This window comes from Crotalus tigris, unplaced genomic scaffold (genome assembly GCF_016545835.1).
Source record: "Crotalus tigris isolate CLP2741 ecotype Arizona unplaced genomic scaffold, ASM1654583v1 scf7180000018526.697782, whole genome shotgun sequence".
Classification (NCBI taxonomy): domain Eukaryota; kingdom Metazoa; phylum Chordata; class Lepidosauria; order Squamata; family Viperidae; genus Crotalus; species Crotalus tigris.
In genome coordinates, this window is record NW_024097058.1 from 60,918 (window position 1) to 83,727 (window position 22,810).

The following is a 22,810-nucleotide window of genomic DNA, read 5'->3' on the forward strand; positions in this document are numbered from 1 at the left end:
GGTTCAAATCTCACCGGCTCAAGGTTGACTCAGCCTTCCATCCTTCCGGGGTAGGTAAAATGAGGACCCAGATTGTTGGAGGCAATGTAAATATATATATACATTGCTTACTGGTGTACACCGCTTAAAGAGTGCTTGCACTTAAAGCGATATATAAGTCTCATAAAAATAAATAAATCAATCAATAAATCAATAAATAAATATAGAACAGTAAAACGGAGAAGGAAAAATAGGCAGGAACATACAGTCAGCAATTACAGAGGGGGCAGGTTCAACATTATATATTGATGAAAATCAAATGAATGTTCACCTTCTATATCTCTTTTATGTGTAAGAATCCTTTTGTTGAATTCTATTAGTATGGAATATATTAGTCCCTTAAATGACTCTGCATCTTTGATGACATGCAGATGAATCTGTTGAGTTCTACTACATTTTCTAACTTCTCCATTCTTTGCAATAGCTTTCTTACATTTTAATATGCATAATTTTGGGCCCTTTTTAAATTATATAAAATGGTGATTTCATATACGAGTATGCATCAATATTTAAAAAATTGAAAGTGGATAAACAATTATTAAAACAAAAACCAAATGTACATCTTATTTATCCCTAAATACAGTTAAAACCATCCAATAAAGTATGATGCATTTGTTTTGACCTTCAGAATGATATAATCAAAGCTTTGTTGTGTGTGTGTTTGTGTTCTTTAATTTCAGCAGTACAATCCCTAGATAATTTCAGAAGCAGAAAGTCAAATGTTAATGAAAACTGCCGTCTATGATCATTATGCTTCATAAATTTGTCAAAACAACAACAGAATCAACAGTGCTAATTTGCACATTTAAGCAAACTAAACAGTGTGAATGGGAAAACTACATTTTCTCCTGTAGCGTGAAGGTTTTTGAATGCCTGAAGACTACTGAAAGATAATCACCTTCATCATGTTCTGGACAAACCTTACTGACACAATATTCAAGGACTTTACTTGAACTGAAGTACATGTAGCTTTAATGCAAAACAATTAAATAAAGGAACTCTTAGAACTAGCGAAGTTATAATTCTAGGAAATGATTTCATGACTATTAATACCATATGTAAAACAATGCACTTTGGGCCACATTTAAAAATCAAGAGAACGTTTCTTTTCTCTATAAATCTATTTCAGAAAATAAGCAACTTTGCAGCTTTAAAGAGGATTACATTTTGTCTTCTTTTTTTCTTTGTTGCCTCATCAGAAAAGTTTTTCTCTCAACTGTGGATTTTTGATTGCATGTACCTTCATTTTTTAAAACTTAGTTAATCAGAAGAGATGTTTTAATCAAAAAATGTTTTGGATTATTAAGCTGAATTTAATTCAGAACTGAATTAACTAGGAAAGATGAAGTTATTGAATGAAGTTTAGCTTCCTGTAGCTGACTCAGAACAAGAAAAGTGGAATCATTTATCATTTCTCTCTCTAATTCCATGTCTAGCACTTTTAAGATATTACAATTTAACACTTTTTGATGATGAAATTTTAGACCAAACCATGTAGATATGTACTTATAAAAAAACACCCTTCATGACTGAATTCCAATATGGCAAAGAACAGCAGAAAATACTAAGAGAAAACATTATTCAAAACTATTAATTTATCTTCAATACATGATAGACGAGTATTTGTTTTTTAAGTCAGTAATTTCCTTCCACTGTTTGCAAAGTAATTTATGAAGTATTTTTATTACTTTACAAACTAATAAAAAAGCACTAGTGAGCAACTTACCCACACATGGCAATGAATATCCAAAGATAGGATCATGGACAAACTGGCGATTGTTCAACATGGTTACACAGTAGAGATGAAAACAATCCAGGCAAATGACGTGGTGATGAATGCATGGGAAGACTAACACAGGACTCCTAAAGAGAGAAATAAAAAAAAACTGGTGAGAAATTAAGCTTCCTATATTATTACACAAATGTGGTGTCTGCTTCATGCAAATAATATTCAGACTATACTCTGTGAGCTTAATTTTAAAATGAGATACACCTCCACAGCAGTGCTTAAGAGCCTGTGAAACTTGGAGAAAAAGGAAGTGAGTGCCATTGCACAATGCCACTGCTTATTTACAAAATGCCTACCTGACACAAAGACAAACTGGTCAAACTAAACGATGAATAACTGTTTCTGTGAACAAGCATACCAAGCAGAGACAGGGTCTGAATGCTAGAATAAGAGCCCCTATAACCCCGCATATTTCTGCCTACACCAAAAAATACTACTCTGAAAATATTGTATGATCCTAATGTCTTTAATAGTAAGAGAATGACTAACTCTTAATTACTCGAATATTAGTAACCATAATTCACCAAAATCACCTCTGCTGGATAATTAGTCCAGCAAATTTGTCTCTGCCAATGAATAGGAAGATCAGCTCTGAGCACACATGCAAGGGCAGTGAATGACCATGAGTTGCCCAGAGGTGCTTAAGATGGGTGGCCATGTACATCTTTTAAATAAATAAGTGACACAAATCTACTAAAGATACAGAACTATTTATGTCACACAAAACAACCCTGTCTTTCAAGATTAACCACACCATCAGTACTCCTAAATATTTCCTTCTTATAAAACTATCCAGTTCACATATCCTGAAAGCTTTAAAAAAAATGCTGTGCTCTCCCGCAGCTGCTTTTGGTGCCCAGTTTGAAAAGCCCTAGCCTAAGGTAATTTCAAACTATATCTGAGGACAACAATATCTTGTTATGCCGTGCAAACTAGGAGAGGACCACGTCAATGGGGCACCATGGAGGAAATAAACTGTTCAGAGGTATGTTAGCACAATCGTCTTTCCAAAGCTCATGTAATTGGAAAACCTACTTTTAAACAGGTATGGTCATACAAAGCAGAGTGGTTTAACAAGTAGGTAAAATGCCATGGTTCCCCTACATCTGTCTTTGAGAGTTTCAGAGATACAGTGTCTGTTATCTGCTATCATGCTATCTGCGATCTACAATGTCTGCTATACTGTTATCATGTCACCCCTAGTCCTTCTTTTCTCCAGACTGTCCATAAACAATTCCTGTGACCATTCTTCATATGTTTTTGTCTCCAGGTTCTTAATCATCTTAGTTGCTCTTCTTTGCACTTTTTTTTTCAAAAGTCTCAACATCTTTTTTGTAATATGGTGACCAAAACTGAATGCAGTATTCCAGGTGTGGCCTTATTAAGACTTTATAAAACGGTATTAATGAGATTTGCCATTCACCCAAGAATGGAAAATGTAGTGAGAAGAAACATGAAGGTAGAGGATAAGCAAGATTGATTTGTAAGGAGGTTCTTGTTTTGGGGGGAAAGGAAATATTTCCTGTACATTTCCACACTGTGTTCAAAACACTTTTCCATGCTGAAAAGTTAACCTTGGCAACTTCATTGCATCCTGAATTCAATACATTTTTTCTTGCTGTGTGGCGGTGTAAGATAACATAAATTAAATGTTACATTCTTAAAGAAATAAAAAGGGGGAAAAGGGCAGGCAGACAGATTAATGAAAGAACCCCCCATAAATCCTGAAATAACAAAATGTCTCATTTAAGATTGCTTCAAAAGCTTCAAATTGGATACACAATTCCTGTTTCCCCCTTTCTGCCCCTATTAATGTCTACAATTTCTTAAATATTTTAAGACTACCATTTAACTCTTTGCAAATCTGTTAAAATCTCCTATCTAATCTCAGAGTATTAGGCTGCATGCGACTGATATACAGTACATGAACTATAATATTCCATAGTTTTGCATATACAAGTGCATAATCTTCTTTCAAAATAAGCTTTAAAAATGCATCTACTGCTGGAGACATCAAGATAGTGTGTTGGTAGCATTAAAAACATAATCTCAGTGTTTTAAGGGATTTCAGTGACTAAAGCAGCTTACAAACTGAATTAAACAAAACCTCTCTGCTGCTAATCCTTATTAGTTGACCACTTGCTGTTCTGAAATCTAACCACCCCTTGAACAAAAATAATCTAAAAAGAGAAATGGGAATTGGGTGGGATGAGTTAAAACAGCCTTTCCTTTAATGTACTAAAACACATTAGATGTATCGTTCTTTTTTCTATAAAATAGTTGAACAAGAATTATTTTACAGTTTGGAAAAATTCAGATCTGAAGTTGTGTTAAATTAGCTGATGGAAACCGTGCCTCCTAACAATGCAAAAAGCAATTAATTTCAATTCCTCTGAAAAAACTAAACTTTCCGAGCAATCTCACTTCTTTTTCAGACACTATGGCAATATTGTATAAAAAGTTCAATAATGATTTAAAAGTAAACAATAAATTATGGAACATATGGATCATTCTCTTGGCAAGTTATGTAAATTGTCAATACTACGAGAAAACATCTAATATTGCATTTCTTAATAGAACCCTTTTATAAGTAATGCTGCATAAAACGTTTGTCTTGAGGTTACAGGTACGTAGAACAAGCTTTCGATATACTATTTAAGGATTTATTCAAATATTAGAAAAAATAAATAACATTTTGAAATATTTTATTTTTAAAAAACAAAGGAATAATATCAATAAACGGAGAGACAGTGACTGAAGTTATACAATTATGGCTCAATATAACATGTATAAAAGATAAGCCATACCAAGCAAAGTACATTTAGTTGTTTTTAGGATATTAAAAAGAAGTATAAATGTTTGGGCTTAATATCTTCATTATATTAAAAGAGTTCACCCCCATCTTGTCTACACATTCATTCTTTTTATCCATTTTAATATTAATTTTAATGTTTTAACTTTTAATATCCAATGTTTTAATGTAATGTAATTCTGTAATTGTTTTATCCTGTTATTTATGGTACTGTAAATTGCCTAGAGTTACTTGCCAGAGAGATGGGTGGTATACAAATTTAATAAATAAATAAACAAACTATTATTTTTAAATGTAAAAAAAGGGAAAAAACATTCCTAAAAATAGTGTTGGTAAATATTTAATTCCTGAATTTCCCATTTTATTTTATCTCAATTTATTTATTTACTTCTGTTTATATGTTGCTCTATTTACGGTATTGACTTTCATTTATATGCTGTTCCATTTCCAAAGACTTGTAACTTTGAAATACTGGTAAAAGTAGGATTAAGTATTAATAGCAAATTCCAGTCATCAAAAAAAAAAAAAAAAAGTTATAGCTAACCATATGTACCACCATTCAGGAGTACTACAATTTTTGTTCATCTCTGTTCACAGCTTTAATAGGGAAGGCTATTTCAAAGCCTTCACGAAGTAGGTTCAATCACAGGGACCCTGCAGAGGGCAATTCCTTGGTGACCGGACTATCAGCAGGCTTCCTCTCATTGATCTCACCAAGCAGACAGTTGCAACTCAGAGATATACAGCCCTTGAGCCAAGTAGGGCAATAACATACTTGAAATGTACCTTAAGCTGACCGGCAGCCAAACACATCTCTCATGGTAGAGGTATTGCAGAGCAAATGTCAATATGCTCATAAGTATCTGCTGAATCAGATGAAGGTTCTGAGTGACCTTCAAAGGGACCCTGACATACAGTGATTGATAATAGGGTGAGAAAGGAAAGGGTGCCCAAGGGCAGTGCCTCTTATTCCAGAAATGTCTCAACTAGCACACAACAGGTAATTTTGAGCCCAGGAGGACCCATAGTTTGTCAGTTTATAATCAGGTCTCTCCATAATTTTTTTCATGAAGCAACTGGACTTTCTTGTTTTTCTCTAAAGACGTTTCGCTTCTCATCCAAGAAGCTTCTTCAGCTCTGAGTGGATGGCAGGGAATGGAAAGATTTATACTCCTTTGCAGACAGATGGCCATTTGTATTCTTTTAGAGAGTCATTGAGGCCATCTGGAGGTTTATCTATGTCATCAGGCTCACCTGAGTAGTGCAAATGGGCGTGGAGCCTTCTTGGAACTGTTGAAAGGACTGTGTTATAGACTGGAGATAGATGATGTCGTATTCCTCCCCCTCTCTTGAGAGAGGGCTGTTCAATTTTGACATAGATGGACTCTTTGAAACCTCTTTCAAACCAGCGGTCCTCTCTGTCCAAAATGTGGACTTTGCTGTCTTCAAAAGAGTGGCCTTTGCCTTTTAAATGCAGATGGACTGCTGCACTCTTTGAAGCAAAAAGTCTTCAAAGAAAAACAAGAAAGTCCAGTTGCCTTGTGAAAAAGCATGTTTGGGACAACTATGACCTGGATGACTGAGAATCTACATAGATACTCTCTCCATAACAGCACAATCTTTTGGGAATAACAAATGGATTACTTTCCTGGGTTAGGTAGCTTTCTAACCTGCAGCCATTGACGTGATGGGATTCAATCTAGGCCTGTTTTACCATCCATCCTGCCTGGCTCAGGATAGCGATATATAACTGGTAACATCTGCACATTGAATATATCATATCTCATGGTCTGCTATGACCTTTGGATGCCATAGAAGCACATATACTATATAATATACACTAGAGGTGGCGCAGCAGTTAGAGTGCAGTACTGCAGGCCACTTTAGCTGACTGTGTTCAGCAGGTCAGCGGTTCAAATCTCACTGGCTCAAGGTTGACTCAGCCTTCCATCCTTCCGGGGTAGGTAAAATGAGGACCCAGATTGTTGGGGGCAATGTAAATATATATATATATATATATATATATATATATATATATATATATATACATTGCTTACTGGTGTACACCGCTTAGAGAGTGCTTGCACTTAAAAGCGGTATATAAGTCTCATAAAATAAATAAATAAATAAATAGATAAGATAAGATAACCTTTATTGTCATTTTTTTTTACTGTGGGCACAACGGCACATATCAAAAATGAAATTTAATTGCCTGCTCTCAAAGTGAAACACATACATGACACACACCTAAAACATACTATGTACAACATATGTATAGACCCACACCCCTACATATACATAGCAAATAAATATTAAATACTGTCCATCTTGAATATATAACAGAAGGAGGAAGCTTGAGAGTTCACAAGGTTAATGCTGTATGGAATGAAACTATGGCTGAATCTGGATGTTCTGCCACAAAGCCTCCTCCCAGAAGCTAACAAGGAAAACAGGTTGTGAAGAGGATGTGTAGTTTCCCAGATAATCTTACAGATCCTGCTTAAGCAATGCTTCTGTGCTATGTCCTGGATGGGAGGGAGGGAACAGCCAATGATCTTTTCAGCCATTCTCACCACTCTCTGCACTGCCTTCCTGTCTGAAGCAGTGATGCTTCCAAACAGACTGTGATGCTGTATGACAGGATGTTCTCGATCGTCCCCCTGTAGAAAGTGGTCAGGATAGGGGAAGAAAGTTGTGCTTTTCTCATGCGACACAGAAAATGCAGGCGCTGCTGTGCCTGCTTTGATGACCAGTTTCTCACTGTTGAGCGACCAAGCCAGTCTCAACATGCATTGTAGAGAAGATGCATGAAGATATCCTGCGTTGTCTACCAGAGGATGCATCACTGTTGTATAGTTTTAGGAAGTCATTTAGAGCATGGCTGCAAAGAACCAAAACTCTAATCCTATATTTGCTTAGCTGGTAGGAGGTACCTTTGGATCCATCAGAATTTTCTTTTGCTCAGACCCATATAATGCATGATTGTCAAAATCACAGCTGCAGGCTAATGACTTTTTCTAACAGAGAACCTTCATACATCTTCTATAAATTACTTAAAAAATGGTTTAAGACCCCATCCCTAAACAGATTTGCCATAGCCTTGGCAGAAAAGCCTGTGCAGCCTGGGTGCTGGCCTCTAAAAGAAATCTCTGGATTCTCTCAGAGATCATTGATCCAAGCCATGCAGTACTTACTGTGGATCACAATTACTCCATAAGCTCCAGACACTGAGGATCTAGTTGCCTAAGGATCTTAACTGAATTTTAGCCATCCAGAGCAAACAAAACATCTACTGGGTTCTTTTAGCCATGTTCTAAGCATACTGAAAAATAACATGATTTTTTCCTAGATTCTTAAAATGGAATTATTTTAATATCAAGCAAATTTGACACTTAATTGTCCATCATTCCTGGGCATCACAAAACCTCTATGTGAGTAGGGATGGGGCAGGAGGATATGAATATAGCCTACTTTACTTTTATAAACAAAGTGTTGGGAAGCACGGCAAAAGTCGCTATGATGGGAAGCATGAAGACTGATCTTGTTTAGATAAAAACCCCAGTGGGAAATAAATTGTTTTGAGTATATCTAAAATCTTAGGATAGGTATTATTTATGTATTGAGAGTCAGCCCAGTGACCGAGAATGCTATTCAGCATGAGGAGTTATTTGTAGGCACAATAGAGACAAAAAGATACATCTTTTGCTACCTGCTTATGAAAAACTTGGCTTAGCTTTCTTTTCTATTATTTCATAGCCTTCAATTCTGGGAAAGAGGCAGGCAAGGCTAAGCAACCTAAGGTTAAGGAGAATGCCCCATCGATCAGTCTTTTCATTAAAGACAAGCAAACTGGCACCACTCTTGACATTCTCAAATGTAGTTAAAGCCAGTAGATATCTACTGGAGAGATCCATGGTGGAAATGCTTGAATTTATGAAAATCCCTAGGGTCATTTGCAGGTGACAATAGGATTTCTCTCACTTCTATGAAATATCTTAACCAAATAATAATAAAAAAGAGGCATATATCTCCTAGGAATTATTTTCACAGAGGCGGTAATAGACAGCCAGAGTCTGTTGCTATAGAATAAAGAAATACACGGCTGTTCATCCATCAGTGAAGAATACAGTATTTATTATAAAATGCCCAAGAGTTTCCAATTAGCACATTTTTATTACTTTTAGCAATCTTCTTCTAGCTTCAAAAGCTTTCTATATAGGCACCATAACATTATTTTCATTTTGGATGGATCTCTGTACTCTTTCCAAACAATTTTATTTGTTAACATCCACAGGAGATTTCTAAGCACATTTCAAAAAGAGATACACTATTGGAAATAGATCTGCAAACAAACAAAGAAATACAAATTTTAAAAAACAACAACAAGGAAGCTATTTTCACACACACACACACACACAACTCCAAAATCACACCTATTATCACCAAGTTACCTATACTGTAGGGACATTTTCATATATTTTCTATAAAAATAGAAAACTAGCAAAATAATAGCAGAAGCTCATATTTTATTTGCATCACACTATGGCTATACTTTCTTTTTGTGCCTTGATGACTGCCTGGATTAATACTTCCAGTTTTCATAGCAAGAATTTCCTGAAATGGTTTGCTTTTGTATGTGCCTTCTTCATAACACTGAGAAAGTGCGCCTGGCCCAAAGTCACCCAGCTGGTTTCATGGCTAAAGCAGGACTAGAATTCACAGTTTTTAGCCTACTGCCTTAACCACCATGCTTTTATATCTCTATATTAGACTAGGCCAGCGGTTCCCAACTTTGTAAGTTACTTAGTTTCTATATTTTTTATCTTTTATATTTCAGAAGCCTTAAATCAATAGTGAGCACTAACAAGACACATTTTCTTATTAGCATCCATTTATATTTGAAAATACCTATAGCAGAAAGATTGCACAATTATAACATTTTGATTGTAACACATGCAGTTTAAGCACTTCCATTTATCCTGTAGTATCTTCTTGCATAGGTGCAAGGTAAAATCCTTTATCACATATAGACAATTTGAATCCTGTGGCTTGAACTTAGTAGACATAAAAATAAATTATTCCTTGCTTGTTTATTTTTAAATACAGAGCTATGCATTGTTTCATTATTGATATGTTAGGTCAGCAGCTCCCAACCCTTTCTATACTCCGCACCCCTAGAACACTTCTGATATATTCTTGCACCCCTTACAAAAGTTCAAAATAACAACAACAAATTATGCATATACCCTATAATTTTGAAAACCCCAATTTTTGCACCCCCAGCTGGGAATCCCTGGACTAGGCAAAAGCTCTGAAAGAGCATTTTTACAAAGCAATTAAAGTATCCCTCCACTTCCATCCTCTATAGGATGGAAGTGTCTTCTATCTGTGCATATCCATATTCAAATACCTTGGAGAGCCCTGAAAGCAATTATTCTGAGACATCTCAGTGCTTTGAGCAGCAGATTCAGAGGGGTGATTTAATCCTTTTATGAAATACCTCTCCGAGGTACTTTCACAATCCTGCTACTTACTGTATATGTAGCTAACTATTGCTATCTACCTGACTAATATTTTCATTATTTCATATACTTAACTGCTTTAGAATAGAAAGAATCTACTTTTTTTTTTAATTTTAAAAGGCCATCGAGTGAAAGAAAGCAACAAATGCAGACAAGCAGCTTTGGAATGACCATAAAATATACTGAAGGGATTCTGTCTTCTCTAGAGAGGAGATAATATAACTCAAAAAGTCTGAAGGATACAGTTTTGCAAAATGTTTTGAACTTGAAACTCCCTGTCTGGATTTGATGATAGTTGTTCGAACTCTCCTATTATGATACTGTTCTGACAATTATGGAAATTTCCTAAAATGCTCTATTTGAACTTGGAGCGTTTCAGGTATGAGTAAGAACAAGATTTTGAAGCTCAGAATCTTTACATTCAAAACATTTGGCCTACCTCTATTTAAAAACAACACTAGTAGTGGAGAACATATAATAATTAATAAATTATGATCCCAGTAGTGTAATGTAGTGTAGTATAGTGTAGTACAGTAGCTTTTTTGTTTTTGAACTTCCTGATGCATACCTGAAGCAATCTAGCTGAGGGGAAAAGAAAGTCCCATTTTTTATCCTAAGTAGAATGCAAATTATATAGCTGTCCCTGCTTTCTAACCAGTAAATGATAGAGTAGGAAGACGAAATTGTCCTTGTATAGAAGCAGCAGTGCTTAATTTCTTAAAAGGGAAATCGACTTAATATTCATTTTTCAAGGAGTATGGATGGATAGCATGCCATCAAATGTTAGGGGGAGGGAGATAAGCCTACTTCCCACTACCTCTAATGAATAGGGCAAATGTCCATTAAGAGCCCCTGAATAGTCAAAGAAAAATTCTAAATATTCTTTCTCACTGTCAGTCAATAATTGAATAATAGCCAGAGGAACAGGAACACTAGATGGATAAAAGATGAGAGGCATAATTATAAAAAGAAATACAGAAGGGAAGAAGCAGAGGGTTAGAAGAATCCATTGGTGTGGAATCAGTGTTGGAAGACAAATGACTGTTCAACTTTTGTTCGAAAACCTCCAGGTATAGTAGGCTGTTCCACTGCCTAATTGTTCTCACAATCAGGAAATCCTGCCTAGTTCATCTCTCTCTTGCTCTCTTATGCTTCTCCCCACTGACTGTTCTACCACTGAACTTAGGGAAAATAAATCCAGACCATCTTCCTTGTGACAGCCCTTAAGAGATTGCTTTTCTTCTTTAGGCTAAACATACCAGTTCCTTTAATTGTTTTTTGTAGGATATAGTTTCCAATCTATTCACTGTCTTTGTCACACTTTTTTGTATTCTTTCCAGTTAATCAGTTTCCTTCTTCTACAGCAGTGGTTCTCAACGTTTGTGTGACGGCAACCCCCGTCACACAAACGTGCCGCGCATGCGCGGCGCGGTGCGCATGCGCGGCACCCCCCATGCGTGGTGCGTATGCGCGGCGCCGCCCCCTGAGGGGGGAAAATGGCGGATCGCCTTGTTTGGCGACCCCCGAGAAATGGTCGATCGACCCCAAATGGGGTCGCGACCCATAGGTTGAGAACCGCTGTTCTACAGTGACAAACAGAACTGGACACACACAGCATTTGAGATATGGTCTGTGTGGAGCAAAACTGTTGCTTGCTCTGATCTCAACATTATACCTCTATTTATGCAACCAAAAATTGCACTGGTTCTTTGCCAGTTGCACCATGCTGCTGGCTTATGTTTAATCTGTGGTCTACCAGGATTCTCAGATTCTTCTCATAAGCAAATATTTGGACTTATATATTATTTCCAGGGGAGTATAGGGACAGCAGAAGTTTAGATTTCCTCATCTATATGCAGTTTAAATTTATGTAATCTGTTCTGCTCCAAAATATGAACAGAACTACATTGGCCACCATGAAAATAAGCTTCAAGATACTTCGTTTTTTTATCCCTTTAATCAATTTATATAGTTGCTCGCAACTCAGATAATGGTTTTGTCACATAAGGCTTTGAAACATATAATTTCCCACATTCATTCTAAAGTTGTATAAATCAAGGAAGACTTACTTTATACCTCCCCCAGAATGCCTGATTCAGTTTCAGATCACACTGGAATAAAATCAACATCAAATTCCCCAAATGGCAGCTATATTTCACACAGAAGGGGTAGCTCAAAATTATATCCCCTTTTTTCCCCATTACTATCTTACAATGAATTATTCAAAAGCTACAGTCCAATCTGATTAAGAAAGACAAAGAACTACAGCTTAAATCTGTGCATTTTGTGGCAAGCCACAAATTGTGAGATATCTTACTAAAAATAGAGCACGGGTGTTATAAATTGAACGAGTGCCTTCTGCGATATAATCAGAAATAGGAGATGAAAAAGTGCTTAGAACAGTTGTAAACTAACCTATACTGCTTTTTTTTAAAGAGAAAAATACACTGTGGTGATGTATATCTGTTCAGAGACTAGAGAACTGTTGCTTCTTAAAGTGCTATCTAAGTAACCTTTTCTCTGATCTGTCATGTATGGTCATGACAAAAAAAGTGACAGCCTATAAAGGAAGACAGACTATTGACTGCTATTATAAAATAAATAAATAATTTCAGATTGATAAACCCAACCTTAGACTTGCAAGATTGATATTGCAATCTATACCGAGAAGTACTAGCTCTAACTTTATTGTAAGTTTATATTAACAGACTCTTGCAAGTTTCAAAATACATTTCTCTCTCCCTCCCTCACCTTTACAATGCAAGAAACCTGGGAGGTGTTTGCTATTTCCACATTCCTTCTGTGGGCTCAGCTGCTTTTTGTCTGACCATGGGCTAGTCGGCAGCTCTTCCACCTGTCTCCCAAAGTTATTCCCACACAATATCACAAATAATTATTGATATTTTCATATAGAGGTGAATAAGTTAATTTAATCACATAATAAACTTTATTCTTATCAAGAGAAAACTGGGAGATCAAATAACAAAGATATATACCATATACAAATGGTCTCTTTCTGTAAACCTTTGACAAACGGGGTTGTTAAAAAAATTCGTAAGTTTGGTGTGCTATATAAAATAAAATGACATGAGTTCAATTCTAAGTAGAATGGCTTGAATCACAGAAAATCTAAAACTGGTCATAATAACTGCAGGTACCTGATGAAACTAAATAAGGACAAAATGAACCATTCACTGGCTTTTGATGATTAAGTAATGTATAGAATCACATGCATATATAATGAAATAATTCCTTTCTGGAATGATGAAGCCATAGACTCTCTAGTATGAAGATTTAAAATAACGGCGAATCTGTATTTGTCTAGTCTGAAAGCTCAAATAAGGAAGATGTATACCACTCATAAAAACTGTGCATGAATCATCACAAAAGGACATGTGGAAATCAATTAAGAGAACGGTGTGTCTTATATTAATTTCTATATCAGCTATAATTGTGGTCAATAATAAAACAAATTAGTTGCTCTGTGAGGAACATGGGCTGTGGGCTATGATATAATAAATAAAATAATTCTATTTATCATTTTCTATTGCTGTTATTTATTTATTTATTTATTACATTTATTAATAGCATCAAAAATTATTAAAAAATTATCAAAGATCATCCAAACCATTCAATTAATTTATTGAAAAGTTTCTATAGGCTAAAATGAGAATATTTCTATATAATCTACATTTAATAATCGGATAAAAGATTGAATTCTCTATTATATGCATATTTTGGTTTCCTTTTCCCCTTTGCATTATAATGTATTATAATCATTGCAATGTATATACATTGCTATATTTTGTTTGGTGATTTTGTTTGCTATACTTCACAAAATAATTTTTAAAATGTTTTGTGTGTTCAGGTACAGCATGTGCTGATTATCATTACTGGTATATCTTTTAACTGCTGTTTATTAAAAAATTATATAGCCATTTCTGTGTAAAATTTATCACAAGTAAAGCTTCTATTTTCTCCCAAGGTTCCTTCAGCGTTTGAATTTAAATATATTCATATATCTATGATTTCCCTTCCCTTTGCAGTAGGAGTAGCTGGAATACTTTCTGCAGGACCATAGCTCTGATCCATGGGGAAAGTGGCAGCAAAAGTAGCAGGATTAAGTGGTGAAAAGAGATCTTGCTAGCACTAAATACCTCTAAGCACCACTGTTTTTGAATAGGAGACTAAAGTTGAACTCCATATTTTGAAATCAGTAGACCCTAAAAGGCCTGCAGTAAGGATAGGTATGTCTGATTTATTTACTCTTTTAGCATGCATAGGCCCAGTGCTTTTTCTCTTAAAAAAAAAAAAAAAAAGGTGCCGGAACTCACACACGTCATACAACCCGCCTTGCCTACCCTACAAGGTTCCTCCAGAAAAGGTGCCGAAACTGTGTTCTGGGCGTTCTATGAGAAAAAAAGCCCTGCATAGGCCATAACTTATCCGATGAGATCTTGGCTATTAGAGGCATGCATGGGATGTCCTATGTTTCCATAATTCTATGAAAACATTTAGATTTAGGGAGGCCTCTGAATTTCAGAGCAACATGAGAATTGTGGATACATCCACTTTGTAGAATATTCTAGCCAAGAAACTACTATGGGCTTCAAGGCCGGAAGTAAGTACCTGAAAATTGCATCTACTTCTTAATGGTCCCTGTCATGTATCTTCCACCTCTTGCTGATAGTGTTTAGTGTTCAGCCTCAAACAATTCAAACAGCATTAAAATACCATAGGCAAAATGAACAGTAGAGGAGAGAGGGGAAAAATGGTTAATTTTTTGTAGGAAAACAGAAGATGAAATTACTCTTTTTGGCCAGAAAGAAACTTATATAAAGACCTCAGAAAAACCAAGAGATAAATATTTCTTTAGAGTTGTTTGTGCAACTTCAATTTTGCACCATTTATTACAATTTATAATATTCGATGTAATCATAAATGGGCACTTTAAAATAAAAATGGAACACAAAGAAAACATTCTTCATGATCCGAAAACTCATGAAGCCAATTTCCTTTCCTTAAACAAAATATCACACTTTAATTTTAACTTTCAGATGACATTTAAACATTCCTTATGAACTGTGTCCCTTGCAAAAATGGAATTTCACATCTGTAAAGCAAAGAAACAAAACAACTAACATTTTGCTGGATCAGACCAAAACTCTTAGTGTAATCTAGCATTGCATTTCTGACAATAGCCAGACTTTAGGAAGGCTACAAGCAGAACATGACCTAATGGCTGGTGGAGCTGCTGAACTCACCCACAATGATATAGCAGGTCTTGGCCCATTTGTATCTGTACAACTGCCACACACATTTGCAAAAGAGGTCGGATTTCAATCATGACATCACACTTGCCATCTTGCAGGTTTTGACATACAACTTAAAGATGGCCATGTAATAGCTACTCTATTAAGACTTTAAAATTCCATTTAAGACTTGGTTCTTAAATTATTGAGACTGGCTGCATACTAGGGGCCCACAGACAGTTAATCTAAGATAGGTTAGATTTATGAAGCCTTATTTCCATGGCATCTAAATTATACCTATTAGGGGTGTGTGTGATGCTTTAGGTCCTATGGCCAGACTATGAAACTACACAACTACTAAACTTTCTCTGATACATCTTCAAATCACAATTCTATGAACTGCTTCCCCATAATGTTTTCTGTATTTTTCTCCTATCTATATCTAAAGCTATTTCTTTTTCAATCTGTTTGCTTGGGAAGAAAACAATGGCATTTCCAAGAACCTTTCCCCTATGGCTGTGAATGAGGTGAGTGCAGGATAAATTAAACCCATTTTGTTTTTACAAAGGCAGGACTGCAATAATATCAATAACATACCTTAATATTAATGCCTGAAAAAAATGCTTTATCTGAATCTTCACCAAAAAGCTTTCAAAGTAGTGTACCAATTTTAAAAGAAGCTGAGAGGAGCTGCCTGTCATTAAGTAACATACAACTTTAACTCCCGCACTCCCAATTTTGCTTAAAGTAATGCTGATGGTTCTTGTAAATAATTTTAGCTATTTCATCATGCCTGTCATATTCATGTTTATTTGTTTATTGTTTATTTAACAATTTCTTTTATAGTAGTTTGTTGATATCTGAATCATACAATGCTAGTTGTCAGGTAACTTCAAATTAATCAGTGGAGCCACTTGTCTCCAGAAGTTATGGTGCTCCAACACTGGAGGTTTTAAAGAAGAAATTGGACAGTCCCTTGTCTGAAATGGTATAGGGTTTCCTGCTTGAGCAGGAGGTTGGACTAGAAGACTTCCAAGCGAACTCTGTCATTCTTTTATATATGGCCAATGGCTAAAACACACACAATGAACTGAATACTCTGTAATGCATTAATATTTGGAGGACATCTCTTTAAATTTGAAAGAGATATTGGGATAAGGTCTTGATTATCACATTTTAAAATTAAAACAGTGAAGTCCAAATATATTTTGTGGAATCCTTTGGGGAAATACCATCCAATTAGTGTTATTACAGAATTTAGGTTTATATACTATGCAAAATACTCCAGATGGGCCTATTCTGTGATGGCCACATTCTAATATGCATGGCATTCGGTGTGTGGTTGACTTGGTTCCTTTCCTACTTCCGACCATTTTCCATTTGGTTCGTTGTTGCTTCTCTGTATTTTAACTATTCTGTTTTTGGCTCTACATTGCTATTTCTGTTTGCTGTTTTGGTTACATACTGAGGTGGTAAATCACAAGTAAAACTATATCATGATTTCTGCTCACCATAGTTTATTGACCCAAACATGATTTGGCTCATAGAACATAGCAAACTATAATTCACCTCATTCCGGATTGTTTTTCTTTTCTGATCCCCAGCTGTTATTCCTTCACTACAAAATTAATCCTTAAAATTCGAACAAAAAGTTGGTGAATAGACAGGCTCTTCAGAACCACTCTGGACCACATGTGTTCTAAAAAAGTGCTCCTCATAAGGAGACTGCAGGACAGCAGTTCCAGAGGGTTCCAAGCACTGAGAGATAATAGGAGTAAGCCTCCTGCCAGCAATTGTGATCAGTGCCTTTTCAAAGACACTAAGTTCACAAACTTCCCTTTGTAATCATGTTTGGAAATTGCTTGCTAAGTAGTTTTAAGCTATCAGACACCTTACAAGTAACAAGTCTGAAAATGCCAGGTGCTTTACCTTCAATCCTTTTTAATTTTAATTATATTTAAAAAAATTAATCACAAATTACAGTTTTTTTTAAAAAAAATTGAAATAAAGAGCAAAAACCTAGATAAGATATTAGAAAGTTATAAATAGATTAAGGAAAAAGGACTTCTGAATTAATTATAAAGAATCCTTCCCATGGGAAATAGATTTGTTTGAACTTTTGCAAGACAAAATAAAGAGAAGTAATCTTAAAAACTGGACTAAAAATTAACATAGTTAGAAGTGAAAAAGAAGTTATACAAAGTTGGTTTGTTTGATCAGAGTTAAAATAAGATTTTTTTTTTTGTTATTTCTGGTAAACCTTGATGCAGAGGTCCCCAACCTTTTGGGCACCAGGGACCGGTTCCACGGAGAAAGGTTTTTCCATGGACCAGAAAGTGCATGGTTTTATGTGCGGATGAGGCTTTGCTTGTTTGTGCAGACCGGTACTGGTCCATGGACAGGGGATTGTGGACCCCTGCCTTAATGGATGTTTTGCTAACTCGAGGAATGAAAATATGATATTTTATGGATTTATCTCTAGATAAGAAATGGGATATGGGATGAAGATATCATTAGTGTAAACTAAGAGGAGTTTAAACAGTTATAAAAATTGTTTAGACTGGTGATGAAAGTGGAAGTCACTTATTTATATTTCTTTTCACTTTTTTTAACTATACCCTTTCTTCCTCTACTTTTTTTTTCCTCTGTACCTTTCACTCTTTCCATTCTTCTTTTCATTTGTAGTTTGGTTTAATTTGCATTACATTTTTCTATTGTTATTAAAAATAATGTATATATATATTTTGAAAGTTACTTCTGTACTTTTCTAGCACTACTTTTGCTTTATTATGATTTCTAATCCCTATTTTTTTTTATTTCCAGAGATGTTTGCTTCTTTCTTACAAGCTGTTTTGTTACCTTGTTCTTCCAGAGGGACCCTGCTGAGGTTGAGACCTTTGTGATTCCAGGTCCTCCATTTGGAGTGGTGCCTGAAGGGCCAAGGAAAAATGTGTATCTATGGAGAATAATATCTAAACAATCAGATTTGCCTAGGACTATATACTGCAAACAATTTGCTTTGTACTGACTTAGCATGTTGTGTAAGTCCAACTATTATAATTTCGTAAGCTATACTTTTTAGCTTAGCAAGAACTAAAATCCAGCTACTGTGGGTTATTCATACTTGCAACAAATCATGGCTTAGTATAATGTATAAATCCAGCCAGGTTGACATAATCATTATAACTGCTGACGATTTAGTTTTTGATTTTCTATGTTAATAGAGTGTGAGCCAATGCAAGGTAGCCGAAAAGGCCAAATAAATAGCTGTGCCACCTCAGTTTGAAAGCAGCAGGTTGCTAACTCTTTGAAAAGATACATCTTCCTTTTCTCAATAGGATTTTCTCTCTTTGGGGAAAAGAAAATCCTGTTTATTCCCATCCATTTATTTCTCTTATATTTGAGCAAAGCGTCAAGGAGAGTTCTTAAATTTGCTGGAGTGTGACATCCATATTGCATTTTGAAAACTGCTATTAAATACATCTTGTAGAGATAGTGTTGAGAAAGGCTGATAGAAAGCTTTGAATATTGAAGATAGAACATGTTGCACACGTGATTCCTAACTTTCTTTACAAATGCATTTATTTATTGCATCTGTACTCCATGTAATCAAATACTCTCAATCACTCACATTATAACAACAATTATTAAGGCAATTAAAACATCCGTGGTAGATTTTTTTCAAAAAAAATAATTAAATCATAAAAATAAGAAAACACACAATATGCTGATTCACAAAATCAAAAACTGATGGCATCACTCAAAAGTTCTCTGAAACATTTACCGTATTTTATTGACTCCTGGACAGTGAACCAAGTGGTGCCTTGGATTTCCAGAAAGAAGCTATTCCATAAAACATACACACACACACACACACACACACACAGGCAGAGAGAGAGAGAGAGAGAGAGACCGAGAGAGAGAGACAGACAGGAAGGCAGACAGACAGACAGACAGACAGAAACAGCACCTGAAACCATTTGCAAGCCATATACAAACCTCAGTTTCCCTCACCTTTCAAAGTTGGGAAACTAACAGCAGTTTCTCTTGACATGTACGAACTGAATGGGTCAACAAGTACCTCAGAGCCAAGCTGTATACAGAGTTAGAAATTAAACTCACACTTTCTATTGTATCCAGAAATCTTTAGGGAACAAGTGCAGGGTCCAAAGTTTAGGAGTTATAAGCTGAAGCTGACCTAGGCCAACAGATAGGCTGCAGCATTTATACCAATATCTTCTACTTATGTTTTTATTGTAAATGGATGCAGTATAGCTTCCCAACTAGTAGCAACTCCCCACCTCACTTTTAATTAATTTTTAATGTTATATTTTAACTATTCTTGTCCTATTTAAAATTTAATTTTCATTTTCTATGCTTTTAAATTTTATAAATTTTTAACATTTTATTTGTATACTGCTCAGAGTTTCTGGTTTCTAAACATAATAAATAAACAAACAGTGAATGGTACTCTTTCAACTGATACAGTATGATGAAATAAATGGCTAGAACTATTGTGAACCTCTAAAAGGTTTACAATAATCCTCAACTTACAACAGTTCCTTTAGTGACCATTCAAAGCTACAACGGTACTGAAATATGGAGTTACGACCATTTTTCACACTTACGACTATTGCAGCATCCCCATGGTCACATGATCAAAATTCAGATGCTTGGCAACTGGTTCATATTTATGATGGTTGCAGTGTCATGTGATCACCTTTTGCGAACATCTGACAAGCAAACTCAATGGGAAAGCCTGATTCACTTAACAACCGTGTCACTAATTTAACAACTGCAATGATTCACTTAACAACTGAGGCAGGAAAGGTCATAAAATGAAGTAAAATTCACTTAACAAATGTCTCACTTAGCTACACAAAGTTTGGGCTTAATTGTGGTCGTAAATCAAGGACTACCTGTGCATGAAGTAAATCAAGGGATTTTTTAAAATGCAGGTATATTATAATTAATCATCTTACCATTATTAAACTTTAAGATTTATTTCAATTTTGAGATAAATCTCAGACTTTTCTTTTATAAAGACTAAACCCATGATCCTATTTTGGCTTAGGTACGATGGTAGAAATTATAACCTATTCTACCCACTATTTTACTTGCTACTGTATCATAAAAAACCTTTAATAATGATGGTGCTCTCTGAGCTTGTTTATTTTCTTGCAGTTGTTTCATTACCCAAACTAGATAACATCATAAGCTCTATATGGCTCTATATGGCTTAGGGCCAAGCTATTTGCGAGACTGTCTACTACCTCATAGTTCCCTTCGTCCGGTTAGATCCCACAGGCTGGGCCTCCTTCAGGTCCCGTCGGCCAAGCAGTGCCATTTGGCAGGGCCGCGGGGGAGGGCTTTCTCTGTGATGGCGCCCACGTCTTGGAACCAGCTCCCCCCGGAGATTAGGACCGCTCCCACCCTGTTGGTTTTCTGCAAGCTGCTTAAGACCTGGCTTTTCCGGCAGGCCTGGGGTTTATAAAATCTGACCCCTGGATGAATGTTACTGTATTGTTTGCTTTGTTAAGTTATGTTGTGTTTTTATTGTTAGCCACCCGGAGTCCTGCGGGAGTGGGGCGGTCTATAAATTTTAATAAATAAAATAAATAAATAAAATAAGTACTAGCACTGATTATGTTACCTAGTTTGGGTAATGAAATGTCTGCAAGAAAACAGACATTTCATTACCCAAACTAGGTAATATCATCAGTACCCTGAGAGCACCAAGGACCGTTTATTTCAACCCTGAGCTACAAATATTTTCCTTTATTGGCGCCTCTAATAAGGACATATAATTTGTAAAATATATACAGTCAATACTAATAGCTTAAAAATTACCCAAAACAGAGTAACACATAACAAATTAATTGTAATCTTGTTACTTTTCATGATTTCCCCACCTGTCTGCCTTTCTCCCTTAACCCATCTTCCCTTTCAACTCAAGAAACAGAGCTAGATTCTTAAAATTATAGTGTTGCTCTGGCTCCAAAAATCAAATCTTGCCTTTGGCTGACTCCTAACATTGATCGGATCTCCTAGAAATTTGAAATATCTCTCCAGTTTCACATATGAGTAGCTTTGGGAAGCCTTTACATACTGAGTCATGACCAGATGATTATTACACTAGGAATTATGGGCTTAGTTATGATCCTGCAGTGATATTGGGACTTCATTATCCAAAAGCTGCTGGACCAGTACAGTGGCACATGGGGTGTCCGACTTATATACCATATATTTTAATTATATAATAGTGCAATGATTATGTTCCCCCTTCCTGTGAAATTGATTCTGCAAATATGTCACTCGCTGCCATTTCTTTGCCTCTAAAGAAAACCCCTCAGAGGATAACAGGTTCCTTCCTTTAAAATTAGACTGTTCTTTTTTTAAAATGAGAGTCAATGACATATCCATTGTTTCCTCCTTTAAGAAAGCCACCACCTCCAAGCATTCTAACATAAATGATCATTAGAGCAGTGAAGCAGCACAGATTTTATAAATAGTACCAGATAGGCTACCAGGATTTTGGGGGGAAGATCCTTTGTTTTGTGAGCTGGCTTCATAACTGACAGTCATCAAACAAGGAGTGAATCTTGTCACATTAGAAGCAAATGCTTTAGTACTCAAGCTACATCACCAAATGTATATGACACATCAGTTGCTTGTTTGCATACTCTCCAATTCTGTCTCCCTCATTTCTTTTAAAGTCCATGCAAAATGACAGGGGTGTTGAAATATCCATGACCCTGATTCCAGGAATACAGAAACTTTTTTAAAAAAACAAAAATCCTTTTAACTTTACTTATTACAGGGCAGTTTTTTTAATGTTCTCTACTGCGTCATCTTCCTTGTCTAATTTTAATCCAGCCAGCAGTGCAAAATGATTTTGTAAAACAAGGAAAAGCTCTAAATGTAAACCATGCTAAGTGTGTTATTTAAGAAGCTGAATGAATATATATGTATGTATGTATGTATGTATGTATGTATGTATGTATGTTTGTTTATTTGTTTATATCAGTATGGCAATAATCTTATATATAAATAAAAATGTAAATGTTCGTTTATTCAAAATGTTAAATCTCTGAAAGTTCTTCACCGATTGCTTTGAACTTTTGACACAACGTTGCATTCCAATACACGTGTGTTTTTATATACCTATATTATATAGATGTCACACCTGTGACAGGTAAAAACATGCTTTTTTTGAAAAACAGCGCCATCTGTTGGATCTAAAAGCAACACACGCTACGATTTCAGACAATCTCTATATCTGCACAGACAATGGAACAACAAAAAATATTGTATACCCACAAGCATTGTGAAATTAAACATATTACAAACGTGCGCTTTCTCTTTTCTTTCTTTTCCATTTAACCAGACTGAGCCA

The 22,810-nt window shown here is 35.5% G+C and overlaps 1 protein-coding gene across 3 annotated transcripts in view; it reads right to left on the reverse strand.

Annotated features, from left to right (window-relative positions):
* Positions 1-222: 222 nt before the first annotated feature.
* LOC120312740 (E3 ubiquitin-protein ligase parkin-like) overlaps positions 223-22,810 on the reverse strand; it is a 489,002-nt gene continuing 466,414 nt past the window's right edge. For 2 of the 3 annotated variants that reach the window (XM_039353870.1, XM_039353871.1), the window contains exon 8: positions 223-1,902. In XM_039353870.1, coding sequence (XP_039209804.1) covers positions 1,641-1,902 — 262 coding nt within the window. In that variant the 3' untranslated portion in view covers positions 223-1,640. The remainder of the gene's footprint in view (positions 1,903-22,810) is intronic. The other variant, XM_039353872.1, reaches the window with a different exon arrangement.